Genomic DNA, 25,754 nt, shown 5'->3' on the forward strand with positions numbered 1-25,754 from the left:
ATATATAAAAAAGCAAACACAGTGATCATATTTTTTTAAATGTCTTTATTGAAGCTAAATTCATCCAGAAAACTCAAGCAGAAACTAAGAAATCCATCTGAGCTCCGGGTCTCTACGGGTTTTAGCCGCTGTTGTATCCGAGGGAAGGCGCCTCCTGTCCGGGCTGACCGACCATCAGTCAACAGCCGCTCACTTCCTGCGGCGGGAGGCGGCTCCCTTTTTGCTGCTGCAAAGCGCAAAGAGCAGAAACAGAGTCAGATGTGTGCAGTGATCCTCTTACGGTTGATGTAATTATAGATGGATACCCATTTCATAACATAGCAAAGGGTGGGAAACAAACAAACTACTGGAACAATTTCTTGAAGCTACATTGCCCCCTGGTGTTTAAACAAGCTAGTTACAACAATATACCTAAACAGTTGTTAACTATGTTATCAAAAATGAAATCTGAAGTCAAACCAATCATAAAAGCTAGCCAAATGTTGTATTAGGTTGTGGAGTCTAACTAAATAGAAGTATTGTACTTAAGTAACGTTTTGAGACTTAAAGTAACCAATTGACCATTGGCAATATTTAAATGCACTTGACAGGACAGAAATCTCTATCTTTAAGAAATACTATCAGTCTGTGTTGAACTGTGTGCAGAGTTCATTTGATTGTCTGAGGGCCTTACTGTTTTTGCAGCTCATCAATGCGGTTCCTGAGAGAGATCACCTGGAAGACAAACAGTGGTGTTTAAAGCAGAAATATCAGGGAAATGACTTTCACACCTCGAGAACTTTGATATTATCTGTTTTGAGCTGCAACATGCAGCTTTTTCCACATTAAATGACCACCAATTGAACACAATCCACAGTATTTATGTAAATCCTGTTTACCTAAAAATAAGTATAGGGAGAGAAGTTTGGTCCGATTTTTTAAGATTGACTAGTTTTTAACTATTCATGGTATCATTGTTCAAATGACCCAAAACAATTATGTGTTAAACCTCAATCACTGTAGAAAGCCCTTTTCATACAAACATAAATATACTGACTTGATCATAATAAATGTCAACCGAAGCAATGGAGGAAAAAAAAGAGAGGATCCTGACCTATCAACATGTATCAGTGAGCGTGACAACACCCTTTTTATTTATTTAAGAAGTGCTGAAGTCTTGCTTATGTTTTTAGTAACCAAAACTAAATTCAACTTATGTATCTAGAAATCTGAAAAAGGTATTTACTTATTCGACAGATACAGTATGCTCCATGAAATCAATGTAAACGTTTTCAATTGTAGTCTTTGATGTGTGAACAAACTAATACACCATTTGCTCACTGACCTCATATCTCTGTCTCTTGAGCCTCTCACAGTGGTCGTATTTAATCGTCTCCAGGTCGTGCAGCCACTCCCACAGCTCCTTCGCCTTATCCCTGACAAACACAAATCAAACGTTCAATAAACAAAGTCTAACAGCAGCTGGAAGTGATATGTTGCCTCATGCAAGTGAATCTGGGGTGATCTTAAATATTACTTTTCTATTTTCTGATTCTGTTAAAACATTATTATCTTAAAGGGATTACACTAAAAAGTCCAAAGTCTGTTTGCGATGCATAATACCTTGAATCCATTATTATCTAATCAGCAAACAGTAATACCAAGGCTTAAGTAATACTTAATCATATTACTCTATTCTCTCTCAAACCTCAGTCGCTTTGGATAAAAGCGTCAGCTAAATGCAATGTAATAATGTAATAATAATTAGTTTTCTCTTTCTTTAATATAATACACTGTATTTTTTTACAATGTAAAATGTATTTTTTTTAAGTCTTCAAGGTTTGTATATTTGTATTAATGGATTTAGTTCTAGAGAGTTAACAAACATATTGATGGGACATTCTGATTAATTAAAGCCTATATTTGATTACAGTTTGGCACCATTAAAGGGACAGTTCAACCCAAAATCAGAAATAGAGATTTATGCAGATTGATGCTTCTGACATATTGACATGAACAGCGCGTAGCTTTTTGTGTACAAAGAGGGGTGTATTGTTTACTGGTTGACACTAAATGAAGATACATTTGTGGTGATAACGCAGCAAATAACCAAATAGCCTTTTCTTTCAGGAATGTGAAGGTTTTGTGTTGTTAAGATTTAATTTAAACATTTTAATGATGATTGTGCATCAGTGATCAATGCTCTGGGGCCTCATTTATAAAGGGATATACGCTCAAAAATGGCGTACGCCAGTTTCTACGCAATGTTTGCGATTTATAAAATACTAACTTGACGGGAAAACGTGCGGTCCTCCACGCAAACTCTAACCCATGCGTACGCACTAAGCACAAAAACGGGAGAGACGAGAAACTGCGACACCGTTGGCAGAAGGAAGAATGGAGAGAAATATGTGAAAATAATACCATAAATAAAACGTTACCTCTCATTTATCATATATGAAGAATTCATTTTTCAAACATTGATTAAAGCCAATCTTAAAATGATTAAACAAACGACTGTTTGCGACTCCTCAGTGCACACAAAAACATAACTTGGAGAAATAAATAAATACGGATATGTTATTTAAAACCACCTCGAATATGTTGTGTTAATGTTATGAAATGTTTTCTCATAAATGATGCGGTAAGCAGGAGGATAGAATTACGTCTAAACTGACGCCGTTTTGCATTTCTATAGGTTGTAGATACGAGCATGGTTTTATACTATCATGTTTAATCGTGTTTTAGGCCGTTTGCTAAGACTTGATAAGTCGCTCGTAAAACACAGGAGGTATGGAAACTAAGAGCACCATGTGGTAAATTGTACAGCTGATAAAACACAACACATGAGTTGTATTTCCTTTAACTGGTGGATATAGAGTTGCTGCAGTGGAGACGCTGCGCACAGCTGATCGACAGCTGGGACACAAAACGCAGTGGAGACGGCTGCGGCACAGCTGATCGAGACAGCTGGACACCAAACCACACAAATACAAAAGACATAAATTCAGATCCAGTCTCATGACTCCACTCCGCGAGGGATTCCCCGATCATTTCTACAGTTTCTCATCAACATGGAGTGCTCCTGTCCGCCGTACAAACACACTGGCCTGAGGAAGGCTAGTGTATTTTTTTTGTGCATTAAAAGCCTTTTTCGGACCACTTATTTATTTATTTTGGTGCACGATCCGACNAGAGGTGGGTTTCTTTTTCTAAATCTCTCTATAAAAGGTCAAATTTCACTTGTTTTGCATCAATCTTGATACAGGGTACTTATTATATGTTGTACTTTGGATTCCTAAAGCTTTTTGTCTACTATCCCATCATTCAAGGGTGGTTTTCACTATAAGTAATGTTTTTTTTTTGGACGGACACTATAATTTACATTTCTTTACTATGTTCAATCTGAATTTTTATTTAAAAATAAAAACATCTATACTGATTCTGACTTTTCTACATCCAACTCACAGGTGTATCATTGCTTTGAGAAAAAAGATTATTAAATGTACCCCTTTTAGAAGTGAAGATATGGTCATTTGTTCTGGGAATATATTTTTCGAGCCTGAAACCTGAAAAACAGGCTCAGGGCTTAACAGGTTAAAAGAAATAAAAACATTTCCCAACTACAAAACTCTTCAAGAAGCTCAAAACTCAATGGAAACAGGGACACTAAAAAGTGATGCACACAGTTGCGATCGGAGCTCTTGTTGATGTTACGGGATAAGAAGTTGTCAAACTGTAACTGTTACTGGAAACTTACCTAAAATATAAGTTTTATTGGCTTATTTAAACGATGTGATTGCATGATTCCTTCTGGTATTATTGCAATACTGCTGTAAGCTAGCTAGCTAGCTAACCTAGACATTTCAAATATAGTGCAAAACACTTACAATCATGAAACAGACTAACTCTGCCACCTGTGAGAGTTGGCCAACAGCATTCAGAGTCAAATTACTAACTATGCAGAAATAGAGAGTGCCTTAACATGTACGGCGCATGATTATGTTGTAGCTGGTGAATGTCGACTAATTAAAACATATACTGCTAGTTTAATTTTTAAATGCATCATATTATTTTTTGATACTTTGTATTTCAAATCTTAACATCTAGAGTATCTATAAAAAGCTGTCAGATAAACAAAACAGACCAAAATAAGATTAACTTACAAAAATAAGCAATTGAAATATACTTAGTTATGTTCTTTCACTTATACCTACTTATTATAAAAATGGAATTGTATTAACCTCTATAGATATTGTGACTGACCATCCCTCGACTCCTCTAAGCAAGTGAAGAAATACAGTTTTCTCTTAGCAGCGGTTTGTTGTTTCGTAAGAGAGGGTGAGTTTTCAGGAACAATGACTGAAAGTCACAGAGCAGTGGGGAGTCACACATGAGTGAAGCAGCTGTCTGCTCACTTACTGTATGTGTACAAATAACACAACTTCACAAACAATATTTCAGTTACAGTAAAGGTACTGATGTAACTGCAATTTTATTTAATAATCTAGTAAATAGAAGTTGTGACGTACACTACCGTAGAAAATGAGTGTCCGTTTGCCACACAACTTGGTTGTGTACAGTCAGATGTCTGAGAAGAATACTCTATATTTTTGAGTGGTCTTTATGCTATGAGTTTGTAAAGTACTCTTTACCAGTGAAGGTTATTTGTATGAACATTTTATTTGTACATAGAGGAAAAAACGCTGAACAATGGTTAGATAAGACTTACAATTTAAGGGCAGAAAGAGAAGAAGATACCTGTAAGCAACAGTTGAATTGTCAAACTCCTAGGTTTATGTCACGGTTTTAGTGTTGTCTGTCTGGTTATGGGTTTTGTAAGTCTGTTCATTCGGTGTTTTCTTCTTCTTCTTCTTTTCTTTAATGGCGAATCGCTTCCACTTGGAGCATATATCGCCACCTACTGTTTAGTTATTAAATGTTCATACTAAATCCTTGTCCTCAGACCAGTGCTTTTGAGGAATTTGAAGATCAGCTTGTTTGCTTCATTTCTTGATTTACTTTCAAATATTGCCTTGAAATCCATGTCCTTGATGTTGAGTTGTTCCAGTGCAGTTTTCAGAATGAATCTTTGTCTGTTATAGTCCGGGCAGCTAAAAAATACATGATGTATTGTCTCTGGTTGTTGGCAACCATCACACAATTGTGATGGTTGCCAACAACCAGAGACAATACATCATGTATTTTTTAGCTGCCCGGACTATAACAGACAAAGATTCATTCTGAAAACTGCACTGGAACAACNTGGCAAGTTTATTTGTATTTATATATATATATATATGTGGATATGTGTTAGATTTTGTAATTGATAATGCAAAACCCCAAACCTTAACTCTCAAACCTGAAAACGAAACACTAGCCAACTTTAAAAACTGAATATAAAGTTACATCTATCAGGCAAATAATATTTGATGGCAGTCAAGATTTCTACTATTGTTACAAAATACATACTTATATAAGTTCTCATATTATATTTACATTTATTTGTTTATTTTTGGATAGCAAAAGCCAGAATGAATTAACACACAGTAGTAAGGCCCCGCCCACACGGAGACGATATCAGTTGAATCCGCTAACGTTCTCTATCGCATAGACGGTTCGCCCACACGAGGCCGAAACGGAAACGTGGATTCGTAGCCCTAATCCGATACACTTTGATAACGGCTCCAAAAGTGGGTAGGTCTGAGGACGAAACGCGTGCAGCTCCGTGTGTACACTGTACGCCCTATACGATCATTTCCTGAAAACGATGACGCCAGAACCTCGCCTCTCCTGCTCACCCCCCGCGTCATTGCTGATGCGTTTCGCCAACAACAACAACAATGGCGGATCACAGGGTTGCGTTCGTGCTCCAGACGCTACTGACCATGATACAGATTTTAGTGCAAAATCTACAGATCCTCTACCACAACCATCAGCAACAATAATAATATAATATTAATAATAATAACATAGCGCCACTTACAAGCCCGGCATATGTACTACAGCGTCTCCAGCGTTTTTGAGCATTTTCGTGTAGACGAACACGTTTCTTGAGCCGTTTCCATGTGGATGGAAGACTTTTTTGAAAACGACTAAGGTTAGTTTTCGTTTTTGTCTCCGTGTGGACGGGGCCTAAATGTATGTGTGACACCTAATTGTAATTCTCAAAACCTATGTGGTGTTTGTTTATTTGTTTGTTGTCCTATAAAAGTGAGATTTTTAAAAGCTTCAGAGACTTACAGTGGTGGTGTGGGACCGAACAGCTCAGATCACTCACAGCTTGATGGGAAGGCAGCATGTTAAATTTAGCAGCTCGTGAAATCCAAGACAAGTGCCCTTTCAACTGAGGCTGGTATCATTTCGGAATATCCCCGACTCTCACACCCCCTCCTCTTCCTGGGACACATGCAAATAAACCAAAAAGAACATGAACCTGATGGCAGCACAATCAAATGCAGAAAATTGTGTCAGTCCTGGAATATTTCAACAATTGTCCAGCTCTATTAGAGAGCTTTTATCAACAGATGTACAATACAATGTTTACATAACAATGTTTACATAAAAAGGAAAGCAGATAAAGAAAAACAAAAGTAAATAGTAGAAAAATATTTAATATTATAAAGTGTGATTAATAGACTGCTTTTTGTACAGGCTAGATATCATATGGAAGAGGAGAGGGTCCACATGTTATTTATTTTTTAAGTCTGACCAAAAGTAAATTTTTGTTTTGGAAGTCTGAGAAAAATATCAGAATTTTGATTATAAAGTCAGCCTTTTTGTCTGAGATTCAGACATAAGGCCAGTTACTACAGGTATTTATTTGTATTAGATTTTTGTGATTTACATTTCTTCAGTGAGTTATTCAACAATGCATTTGTGCTACCATCCGTGCATCAGTACTTTTTAAAACACATATACGCAGTTCTGTTTTTTAAAGGCTTTTTTTGTCAACAACAAGAGTTCACTGTTAGTTGTAGTATTTTCTAGAGATTTGTGTACTATAGGAAGAGTAAGTGCTATCACCAGACTTGTCCTTTCAGTTGAGAGAGTATTGCCTCCTCCATCAGTGTGATGACAGACAGTATTAAAGATGAATCCTGCAGTCTGATACTCAGCTTTACAGTCTGTTCCTATAATCCTGTGATACATTTGGAAAATGAATCTTCTATAAGGCAGGGGGGGGGGGCGGCAGACCATGCTCTCTGAAGCTGGAGCTCAGCCTGAACATCAGAGCAGGCAGCCAATCAGGAGCAGGAGAAATGACAAGCAGAGACCAATCCCGGTCCAGCAATGAACCAGGTGAAACCACGGCAGCAGGCAGTGTAATACCAAAACAATCAAATTAATCAAAACCCAATACAGTTTCAGAACCACTTGCACTCTTCTCTTCTTTAGGAGGGTGGCCCCTTTTTAAACCAATTTATTCAAAACTTTGAAAACTCTTTATTCTAATTCACTTTTACATTCACTTTGAATCCAAGGCCATACAAAAATACCAAATAATTACAGTCATACATTATGTCGTAATAATTTCCAGCGAGAAATTTAAGTGAGTCACTCTCATGGGATAATTTGCCATTTTTGCTGATTTGTACAAAAATGTTCTGCTTTTCAGTATTAGTGTATTGTTGACTGCTGGCCTCAAACACACCCGGATTCCTTAAGTATGAGTGTGATTTTTTGGAAAGAACACACCTCCTCAGCCGTATACTTTTGATACCAGCTGTGTGGGAGCTTTGGTGTGTAACGGCTTTGTGCATGACAGATAACTTGGAATCAACACAAAGTATCCTGAGACTTAAAACTGACTCACTGTGTTTTTTGTAAGTCCAACTACAGTAGGGTGTTCGGGTTTATTGCTCCAGAGCTACAAGAGTCTAATAGTGAGACCTCATGCAATCCCTTGAAAAAAATGTATTATGCGATAAGCTATAAGGAATAGTTCACTCAAATTCAAACAGCTATAATGTTTACAGGCTCTCTATGGTTCCTGAAAAGGATTTCTATCGAACAGCCTGTTTTTTTAACACTGAAAATGGTTGTGTTAGGATTTGTATTCAAGACACATGGATAGGAATGTTGTAATAACATGCTGACCGCTGATGTGTTTTATTTCCCAGGCACTCCACTCTCCTTTTTCTTGGACCATAGAGAGCCTAGAAAGGAAAGTACTTTATACAGATTTGTTATGGTTTTTGTCTGAACTATTACGATAACTCATAAGACTGAACTCAAGCTAATCAGAATAGTAGGTTTGCACATACAAGGAATTACCTTTGGTATATGTGGTGCATTCAAAGACAAAGAAAGAAGAATACATAGCAAACAAAATAAAATCTAAAATAGGAATGTTATAAAAGCTATTTAAAAAAAAATATGTTAAGACTATTATAACAAATTAACAATATTTACACAAAATATATAATTATGTGAAAAACTGGTTACAGTCAAATATAATAAAATATAACAAATACTATATACTGTATTTAAAGTGGAGAGCTTTGCTGATTTAAAAGAGGAAGTGTTGAGAAGAAATGTGCATGTGCAGGATTTACAATTTTAAAAATAATGTTGTTCGCATGATGTGCATTAATGTAATGCATAAAGTTATTATGGGATGGATTAAAATCAGTGACAGTGGGGGGCCAGGACTTGTTGATGAGGCCGATATCAGAGGGGAAGAAACTGTTCAGGTGGCAAGATGTCAAGGGGTGAACACTGAGGCATGAACTCAATTGCACGACTCAAAACTCAGACTCAGATAGCGTTTCAAAATAAAGACTTTACTGGAATTTTGCACAATAATAAAATAAGGAAAACAAAACACTCTTTCGAGGAAAACTAGAATCGTGATCTATAGCATAGGTCCGTGAAAGGTCCTTGAGATAAGCCGATACGTAGGTCTTCGAGAGACAAATAACTGACAATGAACAGGAGGGAGCTAACACAATATATACACAGGTAAAGGGGACACAGTTGGAAACAATCAGGGCTGGGAAAATAATCAAGGAAGCAGGAGACAGAAAGGGGCGGGGAGCGTGGAGGCCTGAAATGAGAGGGAGAAATAATTAAGGGCATAGGCATAAAGCACAAGACAAAGGGACATGACAACTCTAACATAAAGAATAAACTTTCACTATAAGTTTCTTGGACATGACACAAGAGGTTTTGGTCCTGATGGAGCGCAGCCTCCTGCCAGAGGGGAGGGGGATGAACAGTTTGTGTCCAGGGTGCGAGGGGTCTGCCACTATCTTCCCTGCCCGCCTCAGGGTCCTGGAGGCGTGCAGGTCGTGGAGGGATGTCCGATCACCCTCAGTGCAGAACGGTAGTGTCTGGCACACGGCTAACACATTGACATGCATGTTAATACCTTCGGGTAATTCAGAGTCTCGCCCTTTCATCTGCACATATTTTAAATGTAAACAAATTAGGGTCTGCTGCTATTCCATCTCTCTGGACATATACCACTACTGATTAGAAGCTAGTATGTGCTTTGTCCAGATCATTTTTTGAAAGATCGAGAAGGTCATTTAGAAACATGTGGTTATGTCTCATTGGGGATTCTGATAATACCTTCAGAACAACACAAAGTGGCTTTAAATAACCTTTAGTCCTGATTAATTATCTTGTAGAGGTACTAATGATTATCACTGTGTTGCCAATGTATGTTAATGCATAAGAGGCATATAGTACAAATGCTATGGAAGCATCACAGTGGGAAAAAAGTCTGTTGGGGAAGGGCTATTTAGCAATACCGGTTCTAATGTTAATCACAAAGATGGTTAAAATAAATAAGAGACAAATAAAAAGGGATACATCAATCATCAATGACAGACGTAATGACTTCCTCCGCCCTTGTCAGTCAGTAACAGGTCTCAATATGTCAAATCTAAGTTCATAACAGAGATTTTGACTAAAAAAGTAACCAAAATGGTACAACATGTTCTGTATATCTGTAGAACCAACATCATTTGACACTTTCTCAGCTTTTTGAGTTTGTCTTAAGCTCTTAATCCCGTTTCCGTCTGCTTGGCGTTACAGCGAACGTCTCGCGTTTCAAACCAGTATCCTAGATATCCCCCTGGGACTGATGCCAGGTCAGTTTATAGTGTCCAGTATCAGGTTAGTGTATTTATATTAGTCATGTTATAGGGGATATAAGTGTTCAGGGCATCTTCTGCTGTTTGCTGGATTTTATTTTATTTATGGTTTAATCCAAATGTAATACTTTTCACTTCCTTTTTTCAAAGCTCAACAGAAACAGAAAACAATTACATGAAGTCATTTGGAAGTCTCGAACAATTGGATTGATAGACATATGAACTGTGACAAAAGTATACAACCCCAGTCCATATTCCTGTAGTTTATAGAGTTGTCAGTCCCTGCTGTGTTTTTTTCTTCTAATGAACACACATACAGACAGTAAAACCACAGCTGTCGTCAGCGTCATCATCAAAGCTCAAATGAGGAAACCATGAAAACTTATTCTGGTCCGATCTGCTGAGAGCGGACATGTTGGGACACGTGGAGCAAGGACAGGGTGACAGTCTGCAGGACCTGGATGTGGTTTCCAGATGGATTAGAGCTCAGAGGGACTCTACAAACACACACACACACACACACGCACACACGCACACACACACACACACACACACACACACACACACACACTCTCTCTCTGTCCCACACACACACACACACACACACACACACACACACACACACACACACACACACACACACACACACACGTGGGTGCACATACCCCCAGACATGGATGACACACACTCACTAACAAACATTGTGTTGGCCTGAGCACAAATAGCAGCTGCCAAAGCAGCCCAAGCCAAGCATGAAAATATGCGGAACTTTCTCTGTCCTCTGGCTGGTTTCTAAATTTAGACCATCCATGTTGCGTTTTTCTGTCTTGCAATGCTGGCCGTAATATATTGTATTTCTTCCAACATGTCTCTGTTTGACCATTTCAATCAACCTCGTATCCCTAATTAACGTGTTTTTTTTAAAATACTTTTGAAAAGCTTAGAAACGGCTTTGAGAGAGAAACCATTTTATTTGTCAGCCTTTCTGCCACAGCGGGCTACATATCTGCTAGCAGGCTGCAAAAATGTGATGACACATTTGCTCAGCCGTGTCACAGCAGATTATGGAGGAAGAGACGAGGTACTTCGTATTCCCGAGGATTAGAGCTGAGGTGGAGAGGAAATGACTTTACCCTTGAGATTTGTTTCCAATGTGCACTGCAGACATTTAAATATGGGTTTTAGTGCATGATAAATGGGTGGATTCTGTTTTTTGTTTTACTCAGTTTGAAAGTGAAAAGGCTGAGGAGGAGTCTGACAGTCTTTCAGTGTTTAAGGAGCTTTCCGTGGTGCTGTCGGGCTCTGCGGCATGCAGGCCAGCTGCAGGATGTTCATCATATCAGCCACGAGTTGCATCCCTTCACAGCCTGCTGAACATGCTCATCTGGCATCAAGCTGCTTAATGAGCTGGAAACTTAAAATCTGTACACGTATGCATTTGTCAAAAATATAAACAAGCAGATCGGAAAATCATTTTGGCAATCATTTAAATGTTTTACATTTAAGATAGGGCCCATGCTGTATGGCAATACATGTATTTCCCCCGGTCTGTTTATAAAAACACATCAAATTAAAATATTGGAATATGCATTGAAATATTTTCTGTGTATTCCATCAAATTGAAAAATGTAATTTCATAATTCCTTACAAATATTAATCTACCCTTGAAATGTAAGGCCTTTTGTCTTAACATTACAGAAAATACATGCACCGTGCTACTGCGGCTCTGTGTGACGCATATGTTGCAGTTCGCATGCATCAGTTCACAATGTAAGATTTATTTCACATGTTTAAATACATTTGAGCAGGTCAGACGGAACAGTCTACATTTTTTCTAACGAAAAAAAGTCTATAAAGCGAATTTATATAGACGGCGTTTTATTTGCTGCATTGAACACATCGAACATTTTGAAAATACAACTGTAGCTCTGTATGTAATAATGTAAACAAATGAAGACTATGTTTTCATTCAATAAATGTTAGAGAGTTATTGAGCATGACTATTTGGTTTGAAAACATCGCATTTTGACCTGTTGACATGCAATCAGGTGAAATGTTTGATCTCTTCATTCATGGAAAATGTCACGAGCGATTCTGTAATAATGTCTTTAAATGCCCGGGTTATCCTCGCGAGTCGTGATTACTGGTGAATTAAAGACTCTCTCTTTCTCTCTCTCTTTCTCCCTCTCTACTCCCTCTCTTTCTCCCTCTCTCTCTCTCTCTCTCCCTCCCTCTCTCCCTCTCCCTCTTTCTCTCCCGTGACAGTTCTGTTGTGCGCGAGCTGTTTCTCTGCCACTCTATGCAGACACGTGCACGCTCCTCTCTTTTCGGTGATGCAGTCAGAGATTCCAGCGCTCGTGCTCAACAGGACGCCCAACTGAAAAAAAAGTGCTAATTTATATATATTTTTTAAGACAAATTAGGACCAATTTCCCTCCTGTCTCTTTTTTGGGCCGTTTCTTCGTTGATGCAGATACCAAGGAGCATTATTTGAGGGAGTACTATGGATGAGCAAGCGAAGAAAAGCGGCTGAGGATTGTTAACGGTTTGGATGAAACGGAGGGTAAGCTTACTTTGCGACGACATCGAAGAGGCAACAGGCATGACTTTACTGTAGCAGCTCAAACAAGAGAAACATCATCCTGCATGCATCTGCCTCTCTGCTCTTTACTCGGTAGTATCATTTTCAATTGAAGAACGTAATTTATTGGGGTAACGATGGCTCACCTAATACGACACAAGCTCTCCAACAAGCTGACCAATGCGGCCCACACGGTGTCCAACAAATCCCAGGCCAAGGTCAGCGGGGTGTTCGCCCGGCTGGGCTTCCAGGCCGCCACGGACGAGGAGGGTGTGGGGTTCGCCGAGTGCGACGACTTGGATTATGACTACAGGCAAGGGATGCAAATGGATGTCCTCCAGGGAGAAGATGAGGGGGGACAGGTGGAGGGCGAGGGGGAGCTGGATGGAGACAGCCACTACCAGAGAGACGGCACCGGCCACGCGCCAGGCCTGAAGACAGGAGGCTCTCTGGACGAGGAGAAGCCAAAGATCACGACGTGGGAAGCAGGCTGGAACGTCACCAACGCCATCCAGGTAAACTGCTCTCATCCTGCATGTCTGCATGCTGAGACCCCGTCTGGTGCATGGCTGAGGCCTACAGCAGGACCAAAAGTCACCTTGAAGATTTTCATTTTTTAAGATTTATTTCTAGAATTCCAGATTTTATTTAGAGTGGGATGCGCATGATTTCCCATTATTAAAGATAAGAAAAAAAGCAATATGTTCTAACAAATATGCTGAGCTTTAAATGTCTTTAAACATGTTTAAATGTTATGATGATTTAATGCAGGCTTCAATTCAACGTTTATTTCATGGTTTGAGAGTGGATTCGTTGCAGCCAATGGGTGTTAGGATTTATTTATTCAAATCTTTTTATCAGTGGGGCTGCAGGCCGGGCCTGCTGCCTTTGATAGTCCCGAGGCTGAATGGCCCTGCACGTGCTTATCAGCGTCTCCATCAAATTGAAAATGTAATCAATTCAATTTAACATTTCGTTTTTACATTGTCTTTTTAATTGTGTTAATTCGATCCAGCACAGCCTGCTCAAACGAAAGGGCCGATTTTCAAGGGCATGGCTTGTGGTAAAATTTATTTTGTGAGGAAAACATAGAAAATTAATATAATTAAGACTTTTCTGCGATGCATTGTAAAAAATATATATCCTTTTTTTTATTACTGTTATTATGTAAGAGGTGAGCTGTTTGAGCCCTTGCATGCCGGGTGCTCGGCCTGTCACTGTGATGCGGGCCTCGTCCATTAACTGCGCCTCTCTGTCCGCAGGGCATGTTCGTCCTCGGCCTACCGTACGCCATCCTCCACGGTGGCTACCTCGGTCTCTTCCTCATTATCTTCGCCGCTGTGGTGTGCTGCTACACCGGGAAAATCCTAATCGCGTGTCTGTATGAGGAGGACGAGGACGGAAGGCAAGTGCGCGTGAGGGACTCCTACGTTGACATCGCCAATGCCTGCTGCGCGCCCCGCTTCCCCGCGCTGGGCGGGCACGTCGTGAACGTGGCTCAGATCATCGAGCTGGTCATGACGTGCATCCTGTATGTGGTGGTCAGCGGAAACCTGATGGTCAACAGCTTCCCGGGGTTCCCCGTCTCCCAGAAAGCCTGGTCCGTGGTGGCCACGGTCGCGCTCCTGCCGTGCGCGTTCCTGAAGAACCTGAAGGCCGTGTCCAAGTTCAGCTTGCTCTGCACTCTCGCGCACTTCGTCATTAACGTCCTCGTGATCGCCTACTGCCTCTCCAGGGCACGCGACTGGGCCTGGGATAAGGTCAAGTTTTACATCGACGTTAAGAAGTTCCCCATCTCCATCGGCATCATCGTGTTCAGCTACACCTCCCAGATCTTCCTCCCCTCCCTGGAGGGAAACATGTCGAAACCCAGCGAGTTCCACTGCATGATGGACTGGACTCACATCTCCGCCTGCGTCCTGAAGGGCCTCTTCGCCCTGGTGGCGTACTTGACTTGGGCAGACGCCACCAAAGAGGTCATCACAGATAACCTGCCTTCCACCATCCGGGCTGTGGTGAACATCTTCCTCGTGTCCAAGGCGCTGTTGTCCTACCCGCTGCCCTTCTTTGCTGCAGTGGAGGTCCTGGAGAAATCCTTTTTTCAGGATGGCGGGAGAGCCATGTTCCCTGACTGCTACGGCCCTACTGGGCAGTTGAAATCCTGGGGTCTGGGCCTGCGAATTGGCCTGGTGGTGTTCACCCTGCTTATGGCCGTCTTTGTCCCCCATTTTGCCCTCCTTATGGGTTTAACTGGGAGCCTCACCGGGGCTGGCCTGTGCTTCCTCCTGCCAAGCCTCTTCCACCTGAAGCTCCAGTGGAGGAAGCTCCTGTGGCACCACGTCTTCTTCGACGTTGCCATTTTTGTTATTGGGGGCATATGCGCCATATCTGGCTTCATTCACTCGGTTGAAGGGCTCATAGAGGCGTACACGTACGATCTCCACGACTGAGAGCTTCAGAGATGACCTTTATTGAATGGTGATGTCTTGAAATGCCGCGCTCCGGCAGGTTGTCATGACGCAGACCTTATTACAACATCACGTTAGCCACTTGACAAAGAAGCTCGTGAGAAGGATTATTTGTGTGAAATGTACATCTTTTTATTTTGCCTTCGTGAAAATGTGCAATAATGAACTCTACAATCATAGTGTAAAGTAGTCTACTCATTCCAGAAAACATGTTTTATTCACTGGACAGACAAGCTCCGCATAAAAAAGGGGGAGGGGGGTGGGGGGTGGCGAATACGCGGGGATTTACATGTCCAGGTATCAGTCTTCATGCAAAGTTGTCAAAGATCCAGTAAAAATATCCGCCATGGGTCTTACTGTGAGTGTGTACGTGTTTATATTTGGGAATGAAATAAGTGAAAACAATGGAGTGAATATGTTATGAGCTGCTTGAAATTTCATTAATCCCATCAGAGAAAATATGACAACAAGGCACCAATCAGGTGCTGGGTGGATCATAATAATAATAAACAATGAAAACCGTATGTGTAGTTGTTTAAACAGAATTTATTTATTTCAGTTCGTTTTTGTGTTTTATTTTCCATCTTTTGCCTATAGTAGTCTTCGTTGGCTTGTTTGTTTTCTTGGTGTTTCAAGTGTCATTCTGGATGAAGTGATTTCAAAGTGCAAGCTGGTGCAAAGTGGGTCCTAATTGTGTTATATGAAGAAAAAAAAGTCTGATAATATTCTCTTCCTATTGAACTTGTTAAATGTGATTTAATGGAACTAATCATGGTGTGTGAGACCAAGAGTATTTGTTGAATTAAGAGATAAATAAATCAAATATTTTATGGCTGGTGATTCTAATGTTTCCTTGAAATGTAGCCAGGGATGGCCGAGGAGCCTTTTTATTTTTAATTGTTATGTTCTCGAGAACAGCTACATTTGCCCAATTAGACAGTTTCCCAAAGTTAGCATACCTACAAAACATCATGTTAGTCGTTTATTTAAAAAAACAAAAACGATTAAAAGCTAGTAAAATAATGAAACTTAATACAAAATATATTCTATTTAAATAAGGAAAAACTAGTAACACTAGTTTGATTGACATTCCCTTTAATGCACAAAATAAATAAAAAACAGAGATATTGCCTTTGCACATGAACCCTTCACATAGCACACTGCATGAAAACCTGGCACTGCTCTCTTTAGGTTTGTATTCATTGTCCCAGGGGGATATTTGTTTCCACGGCTAACAACAGACATACACCTAGCAAAACAGCACACCAGGGATTACAGAACATACAGACATCAACATATTTACAATTGATATCTGTTGATATATCATTGGAAATATTGAAGTCAGATGTGAATTCAGGATGTAAAGTCAGCATAGAGAAGATCATTTTCACATCCTTTTTCATGATACTCCACCATGACGATACTTTATTTTAAGAATGAGGATGTCGCTCAAATACCCTGTTTCTGATCACAAAAACATTTACATCAATCTGCTTTTTAAAAAATGGTTACAATATTCTGCTTTTTTCAACATAAAAGCGAATGATGTTGAGAATACAGTATGCTTTTACACACTCAGAGCAGATTCAAAAATAGTTTCCTTTTCTTCACACAGAGACACACCCACACGCACATAAAAAATAAACAATCAAGCAGTTTGCCAGACATGGGTGCAGTAAGTTTCACTTCTCGTGAACCAGGAAGCTGCAGTAGTTGAATCAACGCAGTGAAGCAGTGAAGACGCCTTTCAACTTGGTTAACCATTCTGCAGTAATTCAGGTATGCTACAAAATATAACTTTAACAGCTTTACTGAGGATACTAGTTTGACTTTATTCACATTGCACAGTAACATGTAAAAGTCTCAGTATAGTTATTTGACTGTGAGGAGTTTTGTGATTACATTCATACTAAGTTGTATTTGGTCAATTGCTCGCAGCTCAGTGGACCCAGGAAGATGCTTCCAGCAGTGATTGTGGTGCTGATGCTCATTTCTTTTACCTGTGGTGAAAACCCTGCCATACAAGTCATCCTGACTAGAAAAGGACTTCAGTACGGTAAGGCAAAATGAGGTGCCATTCACTCAGATGTTCAGTTTATTTAAACCTAAAATAACAGCTTCATGGGGCGTTAGATTGCTTTGACTCTCTTTTTATAAAGAACCCAATTAAATCGTTAGGAGAAATGTTTCATTCACAGTTTTTAAAACTGTACAAATGTGCTGTTTGTCTCAGGAAAGCATTTAGGTGCAGGATGGGTTGAGGAGAAGCTGGAGCATATCACTCTCCCTGACTTCAGTGGTGAAGTCTTTGGCATACACTACATTCTAACAGGGTATGATGACATTCCTGAAGACCTCTACATACTTGATACATTTTATTTGACATCTTTACACCCCTAAGACCTGTGTCCTGCCTCTCCCCTCCCCATGTGCAACACAGCATCACCATAACGAAGTGTGACTTTCCAGAGCCGATTGTTGAGTTCAATCCGGACAACACAGGATTCACCACATCCATCTCAGGCCTCAGTGTGGCACTGGCCGGCGGCTGGATGACACACTTTGGTTTAATGTGAGTTTCTGTTGCCAGTATACTGGAAGAAGTACCTGGATCTTTCAATTGAGTACAAATATCAGTACTACACTGCAGAACATTAAAGTCCTGCATTCAAAATCTTAAGTTAGAGTGTACAAAAATGTTAGCAAAGTATATCTAATCTAAAATACCTAAATCAAAAGTATACTCATTATGCAAAATGTTCCATTTCAGAATAATGCAATTTAATATTGCAGCTGGTAAAGTTGAAGCTCTTTTAAGTGACTTCAAACACTGCCACACCTTAATCCATTGTATAATCCTGTAAATCATGTTGAAACATGTTTAAATAGAAAGTATATTTTCCTCAAATACGTGGTGGAATAGAAGTTTAAGGTAGATTAAAATGGAAATTTGTTTGTTGAAAAATGTTTCTTAATTACAGTACTTTATCAAATGTATTTAATTGCTTTCCAACACTAGTGATGTTCGGCAGCTGCTCAGAAACCTGATATAATCTGATCATCCTCTTTACAACTATAGAAAATTGATGACAAACAAAGATAACAATTTAAATATATAAATAAAACACTTCTCTTCGCAAAATACATTTACATGAAGGTGAAATGAGGAAGTGAGATTAAGAGGAAAATTTCCCTTTGTCTGTTCCGTTTATCTGGGGTCAATTAGAAAAGGAAGTGTCTCCTTAAAAGCACCATGTCAATGTCTCACGCGGAGCTATGGTCATTTTAAGATAAGAAATCACGTGTTCACTTGTGCTACATCGACATTACTTTCAAAAATCCAGTACTATCTTGATTCAAGACCAGTTGGACCAGTTAGGCTAATGTTAGCAGTGTTGATTCTTAAAATTGGCACACAAGTTTGTTGTGCCCATTCACCCAACCAAAAAAAAAAAAAAATCCAGTAAATTCTGGGACTTCCTGTTCCTTAACACAGTACCATGATGGCCCTGAGAGTTCATACTATAATGTCATCCACAGAGTTGAATGTTTACTGCAAGTAACAGCCTACTGGGGATATTATAAGGCCTTTTTTATCATGCAGTTTAATCAAAGCACTATCATTGTTTTAGATAGTGGCCAAGGTCTAAGGACTGCCTAGCTGAGCCCATTCTTAAATTGGCATTTTAATCTAACTTCATACTTTTTCCTAACTCCATTTTTACTATTTAGTTGTGGTTAAATTGATAGCAAAAAAATGTAATCAACATGGCCAGGCGAGAAACAAATATTTTAATTTCTTAATTAGGTTAGATTTGCAATCAATACATGTATAATACGTTAGAATATTGACACGTCACTGAGGTCAGTCTGCTGATTTTATGTGTATAGAGTAGACAATACATATTCGCACACGTTTCAAATGGTTTCTGTGACTTTGGGGGAAATCATTCTTACTAACACCAACTTCAACTTACTTTTTTTTTTTGTATTGTGTTTTTTAAGCCATGACGGAGGATCCTTCAACATGGCTATCTTTGGTTTGGATGTGACCTCAGTGGTGGAGCTGGGGAAAGATCCTGGCGGGCATCTGTCCGTCACCAGCGTCAGCTGTGATGCTCAGGTTGGAGACGTGGACATTCGATTTGAAGGTGGAGCGAGGTACAGTAGAACAGAGGTAGAGAGAGAGAAAAGGGTGATACATGATGTGGAGATGTAAGTTCTACATTTGTTTTTGTCAATAGTTGGATCTTCCAGCCTTTTGTGGAGCATTTCAAGGGGCGGATGAGGGGTGAAATAAGGAGCAAAGTAAGAGTTTGTCTTTATCACATTGAACAGTGGTGGATTTGTCAATGCTGTTTCGTCATCAGATAATTCTCACTGTAAAGATGTTGGTGGTGAGCATGGCAGGACATTGGCCTTGTTTTTTCCCTTTATAGATCTGCCCTAATGTGGAGGAATCCATTGGGAGCTTGGAGTACCACCTGCAGGCCATGGAAGGTATTACAGCCGGTTATCTCATAATAAACAGGTTTTAATAGTTTTTTTATATTTCCTTTGGGATCAACACCAAAAATGTAAAAATATATATTTTATATGTCTTTCTGCTCTGGAAAAGGTACAATGATTGTGCATTGTGTTGGTACAGAACTACTTTATATCTGAACTTACTCTTTAACCAAACCATGCATACATTTGGATAATTATATGTGAAATTATTTAATGTAATCCTTAAATCAGTTTGGAACCCTGGGGGGGCTGCCTCAGACTTTTAAAAACTCTGCCCCAATATATAGATGTACTCTTTTTTTGTTACACATTGATACTAGGTGCTTAGTGCAAATAAGACCTTTATTTTAAAGCAATTGTCAAATAAGAGTCAGGGATTTAAATGTATAATGAGATTATTCAGTAACAAATGATTTCTACTCTCATCAGTGTCCATTCAAGTGGATGAAAACTTAGTACTCGACATCCCTCTGACTGGCGTACCTGTCATTCATGCATCAAGTATGATTCTGGGTCTTAAAGTAAGCAACAAATCATTTATATTGGGTGCCAAAACGTATGAATATAAATAACAAAATGGTAAACAGTAGCGGTAATGGGTCATTTTCCAACGTTCTATTTAAAGGGAGAGTTCTACGATATGAAAACTCATGAAAGGCCTCCCTTTGAGGCCCAGAATTTCACTGTGCCTGAGCAGCCCGACTACATGCTGTCGATGGGCCTGTCTGAATTCACCGTGAACTCCGCCTCATACACACTCTACTCTGGGGGACGGATTCAGGTTCTCATCAATGACAGCATGGTAAGTGCACCTCAAATGTAAGAAGCATGTACCCATTATTGACATAAAACATGACTGTTAACAAATGTTGTTTCATCATCTCAGATACCTCCTTACATCCATGTACGCCTCAACACCAGCTCAATGGGGCCTTACGTTCCTCAGGTAAGTGTAACTGAATCAGCGTTAAAAGAACACTCAAGAGTTTCATTAATGCGGTCCATGAGCAGGACTGCATGATGATGTCATTGTGGTTCAATCATTATTATTGAAGGAATAACAATCCTTTAGTCGTTTAGTGAAACCACAGCTTGAACACTTAGTTCCGTCTTCAAAATAATCTGGTTTCAAAGTAGTAAATAAGTAAAATAACAAATACAGGGCACATTGTATCTGAAGTTGTATTCATTTATATTTGAAAGGCTTGTGCAGTGTATTATATTTACATGGTGACATTAAATTGAGTGACTTAGTATGTGAACAACTCTGTTAAAAGAACATCTATATATTCAAAAAGCAGTTTTATGTCTGAAATGTAGAACCTTAAAGCTTTTTCTTAAAACCACTCTTGACTGCAGTTTCTTACACTGAACAAAAATATAAACGCAACACTTTTGTTTTTGCTCCCATTTTTCATGAGATGAACTCAAAGATCTAAAACATTTTCTATATACACAAAATAACAATTTCTCTCAAATATTGTTCACAAATCTGAAAAAATCTGTGATAGTGAGCACTTCTCCTTTGCCGAGATAATCCATCCCACCTCACAGGTGTGGCATATCAAGATGCTGATTAGACAGCATGATTATTGCACAGGTGTGCCTTAGGCTGGCCACAATAAAAGGCCACTCTGAAACATGCATTTTTGCTTTATTGGGGGGGTCTGGGGGGATCCGAAAACCAGTCAGTATCTGGTGTGAGGGTTAGGATTAGGGTTAGGGTTAGGGTAATGTTGTGAATCGAGTGGCCCATGGTGGTGGTGGGGTTATGGTATGGGCAGGCGTATGTTATGGGACACGAAACGCAACTTAGGTAGGGGACGGCGTGAATCTCGTACCGAACGTGAGTTTCGTCCGTACGGGAAGGTTTCCAGTTTCAGTAATGGCGTCAATAAATGATAGTTTATAGCCGGGTTTACTCTGAAGAGTCGGACGATTAGAAGTGTGCTACGGACGAGCCTGAGCACACTTTTGTCGCATTAATTTTTCATTATGGACAGAGGACCACTTATGGACGTTAACATACGCATGGTCCCGTTTGACACACAATAGGGGGTCTCCGGCGAGGCACAATGTGTGAGAATAAACGGTGAGAAATTCAAAGAATAATTTATAATCGAGTCTTGTAAAAGAAATAGATCTGTCACCTCCTGAAAGACCAGTGCTCCTCCGGACACTTCAGGAATACGGAGCAGATAGAAATCTTTGTCGGCGGAGGCGACGGACGTATACACAAGCACGATTCGTGTAAAGTCTTCCGTTAGTCCGTAATTAGAGGTCCGTACAGTCCTCTGATGACAGTACCATAGACCCGTTACTTTCCCTGTAATGGCAGCAACCCTCCTCTAGTAATAGGCTGTTCTCCGGCTTCCTCATCTCGCGGACTTACACACTCTTTCCGACTCCCTAGATCAAACTGAGCATACGTTGTAGCGGAAATAATTAAGATTAGGTATAAATTAATCTGAAAGGCGAAGTCAAGAGGGAGGTTCGAACAATGGAAGACTACACAGCAAAATACCTCCGCGCTCCATCGCCTTCCGTGACAATCTTCAACACGCAACTAGCTCTACGCCTACTCACCCTTATTATGCGTTCCCCGACTCCGATTCGCGATCCTCCAGGGACCCCTGGGCGAGAAAAGTACAAGTAATCGTCGTATCAACGATTAAGTTTATCGTGGGTACGGTCGAGACTTTGTTATCGGACAGCTGAGCACCTACAAAATGTAAAGTAGACAATAAGACGATCGTCTCGTATAGTGCTCTGACGGCGACTAACTACCTCCCACACCCCCAAGTCTGGGTATTGCCGTCACCACATCGGGGGTAGTCGTTGGAAGTTGGTCCAGGAAAACTCCGGAAATCACCTCTACTACAAGTCTCTTGCAAGGCGAGACAATTCAAGTTTATTTACAAGGCGGAACGACAGTAGCAACGTTCGTGCTCACAGATTCCTACGGACTGAAAATTTAGTCTAGGTAATTACTCTTAACACCTTTACACGAGCACGCGAAAACAGTCTCCATTAATCTTCGAACGTTCAGGTCAATTTCTCTTATTTTTATGAGAAGGCAGAGTAAAGACTTTACTTGTAAAAGTCAGGTCACCCAACGGAAACCCCTCCTACGCCGACTTCCAGTCATATTTAAGGACGTCAATATTAATTTCTAATAAATAATCAGAACGGAGACTAAGTCCGAGGTCTCGCCTTACCACGTATTCTCGCGGCACAACCGGCTCACACTGAATTACAGTGGTAGATAAAACGAAAGCTAGGCCAACCGGAACGGGCGCGGTTCCTTTTACACTCCGACGTAAGTAGTGAGCGTAAAGAAACCGAGACCGTGGAGTGTACGTAACGTCAGTAGCGAGCTCCTGTCTGTGTATGTGTACACCTTTGTTTGTTCTCTCCCCGACACGTTGTGTGTGTGTCTCTCTCTTCTGGGCTACGTAGGGTCTCACTATATTCACCAGCTTTTTACGAGAGCGGGTTTCTGTTATTTGTGGGTGAGAGACGTGTGTGTATATATACTTATGTATGAAAGTGTGCGCGCCAGCCGACTTTGGCGAGGCACACACCGTGTTATCAGGTCATCGCGCGGACACTTCACACCACTACCTAACTGAGTCTGTCGTCGTCGTCCGTAGACATAAAGGGACGTCGTGTCACACTGTCTCCTGCAAGTCCTCCGTGACTTCCAAAGTTACGAGGTCCGAAGATGTGTAAACTTTCGCTGGAAGCGTAGTAAAGAAAGAAAAACAAATAAAGAGGGCACGTCTCTCCTTAGGGGTAACCCGGGCGTTAGACCGTTCCTCAGTTGGCTCTCTGTGGTTACCTCTTACTTCCGGTCCTTAGGCGAGGGGGTAGTCCTAGTTGCACTTCCACTCAGACGGAAGCTGGATGGGTGGGAACTGGAATGTGGGAGGGAGGGTGGCAAACAAATTTAAGGTTATCGACGTTCGATAATGGATCTCGTGGAAGTAATAGTATGTGATGAGGCTTCATTCGGAAAGGTAAACGTAAGTAATTACTGTCGTTTCGGGTCTCCCTGAACCTCAAGTTCTCCGTAATTCACCGTACATCTCTTTGCCACTTACTTGAGTCTTTTCTCCGACAACCGGCTTCGGAACATCTTAAAATAAAATCGTGTTGATGTGGTAACAAACTGGAGCAGTGCGGCGACGGGAGTGTGGCGAGACACACACAAAGTTTTAAGTCCGGTTAAAAGGGAACCGCTTATTGACACCAAATTACTCACAACACTACCTTGCCTCCCCTTCGGATTTAGGGAAATTTCCCGCAACGCAAAAACTTGAACGTATACGTCCGTTTCTTGACGACGAGTGACGGTGGACGACCTAACAACGTCTGAGACTCTGCGTTCACTTGCGAGTGTAAGTGGAGTCCGAACAGACATCGTGTAGGTGTTGTACTGACGAGTAGGGGTAGAAATTTCCTTGTCAATCTCGAAAAAAAACCCTCTTTAAGTGGATGAAGATTGAGTACCACCACACTCGCCCCCGAACCCGCTCTGTCACTTGTCGCTAATCTATTCGTAGTTCCCCTTCGCCCCCGAGCGCGACCAATCGGATAAGGACGGTGGAGTGAATAAGTGTTTAACAGAAAAAAGAATTACTTTTGTGTTCGTCTGTACAATTTTTCAGATTCCGGCGTTAGTTTTATAGGGGTGAGTGGTCTGAGTTCTCCAACGCTAGGACATTTCCACACTCTCAAATCGCGACAGACTGGCTTAGGGAGAGCTCGAAACTCGATAGGAGACCCGTCTGTAAATCTCTCGTTGTACGTGGCTACGTCTACGAATATAGTTCCACTAGCGTCCCCTTCGTTCCCATTGTACCCTGCGAACGTGTACGTCCAAGTCTGAGCCGCCCCGGACAAGCTAATAACCGTTTTTAGTATTGTTCTAATAAACCGCAGTTTAATTAACTATAGTACTAAAATCTTTTGCTAATGGTAATTTTTCGAACTTTTTGTATGTTAAATACTCTTAACAAAAAACTTGTCATAGCAAAAATTGTCAACTAATGGGGACTTGGAAATTCATATGTAAGTTGTCTTTTTTGTTTGATTTTTTTTATTAATTAAACTTTTTTTCTTTAGCACATAGAGCTAATGGAGACAAACGCATTACGCAACGTTCGTAATTTGCATTACGCGAATTTTAGTGCTAATTCAACTCTTTCGGGGGATCAAGTTCTGACTAAAAGTGGGTTTGTTGTAATTGTTCCTAACTTGCTTATTTTTTGTGTGCTTAGGTTCCTCAGATTAGCTCTTTATATTGAGTTTGTGACAAGTACGCTAAAAAATAGCTGTGCCAAGAGGCTAAAATATATATACTACTACTACTACAAAACCCGGGCTTTGTAAATTTTTATGTACTAAACTGTAAATTCCGTTCTCGGTCACGTTTTGCAGCTTAGGCCGGTGTTTCTTTTATACAATAGTCTTGGTAATTTCCTGTGTCAGTGTAACTAATATTGGATACTAATTGACGTTTCGTAGTAGTGAAAATAGCAGAATTACGTAACCTTCTGGTCAAAACTGGTCTGATTCTGCTTCATTCGGTAAATCGCATCACCGGATAGATCGCGGTGACAAACTGACATCCAAAGACACTAAAAGAGGCGCTTAGACAATAGAAACTCACAACTTACACCCATGGTTACAGTCGATAACAGCAGATATGTAGTGTTGATACATAACCTACACGTCGATCTATTCCATTATTCCACGATCTCACTAAAAGCCAAGTCATTATCGAATGTAAAAAAGCGAGCGATTAAGTCGTCCCATTCACATTTACATTCTCAATACCTTGTTTTACTTTTTTCTAGTCAGTTTAATCAAAGGCGATATACATGATATTAATAAAGATCTAGTTAAATAAAAATAATAATTATACTTCCAAGGAGGTACCAAAGGACGTTGACTGTGTTAAGGCCGTGGATTGACGCGAGGGACCTCCCCGGTCTCCTTCCGCAAAAATTTTTTCCTTGCGATGGGTGCGGTCTTGGAATTTTAGTCGTCATGTTACACGATTACCAGTGTATCCTAGCCTAATCCCATTACAACCGTAGCTCACGGACA

At 40.3% G+C, this 25,754-nt stretch overlaps 2 protein-coding genes across 4 annotated transcripts in view; one reads left to right on the forward strand and one right to left on the reverse strand.

The window, feature by feature from the left end:
- Positions 1-25: 25 nt before the first annotated feature.
- The window catches only part of LOC104943439 (troponin T, fast skeletal muscle isoforms-like), a 49,506-nt gene continuing 23,777 nt past the window's right edge, over positions 26-25,754 (reverse strand). For all 3 annotated transcript variants that reach the window (XM_010768828.1, XM_010768826.1, XM_010768827.1), the window contains 3 exons: positions 1,325-1,415; positions 674-714; positions 26-226 (listed from right to left, as the gene is read on the reverse strand). In XM_010768828.1, coding sequence (XP_010767130.1) covers positions 190-226; positions 674-714; positions 1,325-1,415 — 169 coding nt within the window. In that variant the 3' untranslated portion in view covers positions 26-189. The remainder of the gene's footprint in view (positions 227-673; positions 715-1,324; positions 1,416-25,754) is intronic.
- slc32a1 (solute carrier family 32 member 1) lies at positions 12,372-15,935 on the forward strand. Its single transcript, XM_010768825.1, has 2 exons — positions 12,372-13,178; positions 13,926-15,935. The coding sequence occupies exons 1-2, from the start codon at positions 12,801-12,803 to the stop codon at positions 15,111-15,113; spliced, it is 1,566 nt and encodes a 521-aa protein (XP_010767127.1). The 5' UTR covers positions 12,372-12,800; the 3' UTR covers positions 15,114-15,935.

Source organism: Notothenia coriiceps, unplaced genomic scaffold, assembly GCF_000735185.1.
Source record: "Notothenia coriiceps isolate Sejong01 unplaced genomic scaffold, NC01 NC01_scaffold00006102, whole genome shotgun sequence".
NCBI lineage: Eukaryota > Metazoa > Chordata > Actinopteri > Perciformes > Nototheniidae > Notothenia > Notothenia coriiceps.

Excerpts from the sequence above, each read along its gene's own strand:
- slc32a1 (XM_010768825.1), top strand. The coding sequence starts at position 12,801 with ATGGCTCACCTAATACGACACAAGCTCTCCAACAAGCTGACCAATGCG. Across the intron at positions 13,179-13,925 it reads ACGTCACCAACGCCATCCAG|GGCATGTTCGTCCTCGGCCT; the intron begins GTAAACTGCTCT and ends CTCTGTCCGCAG.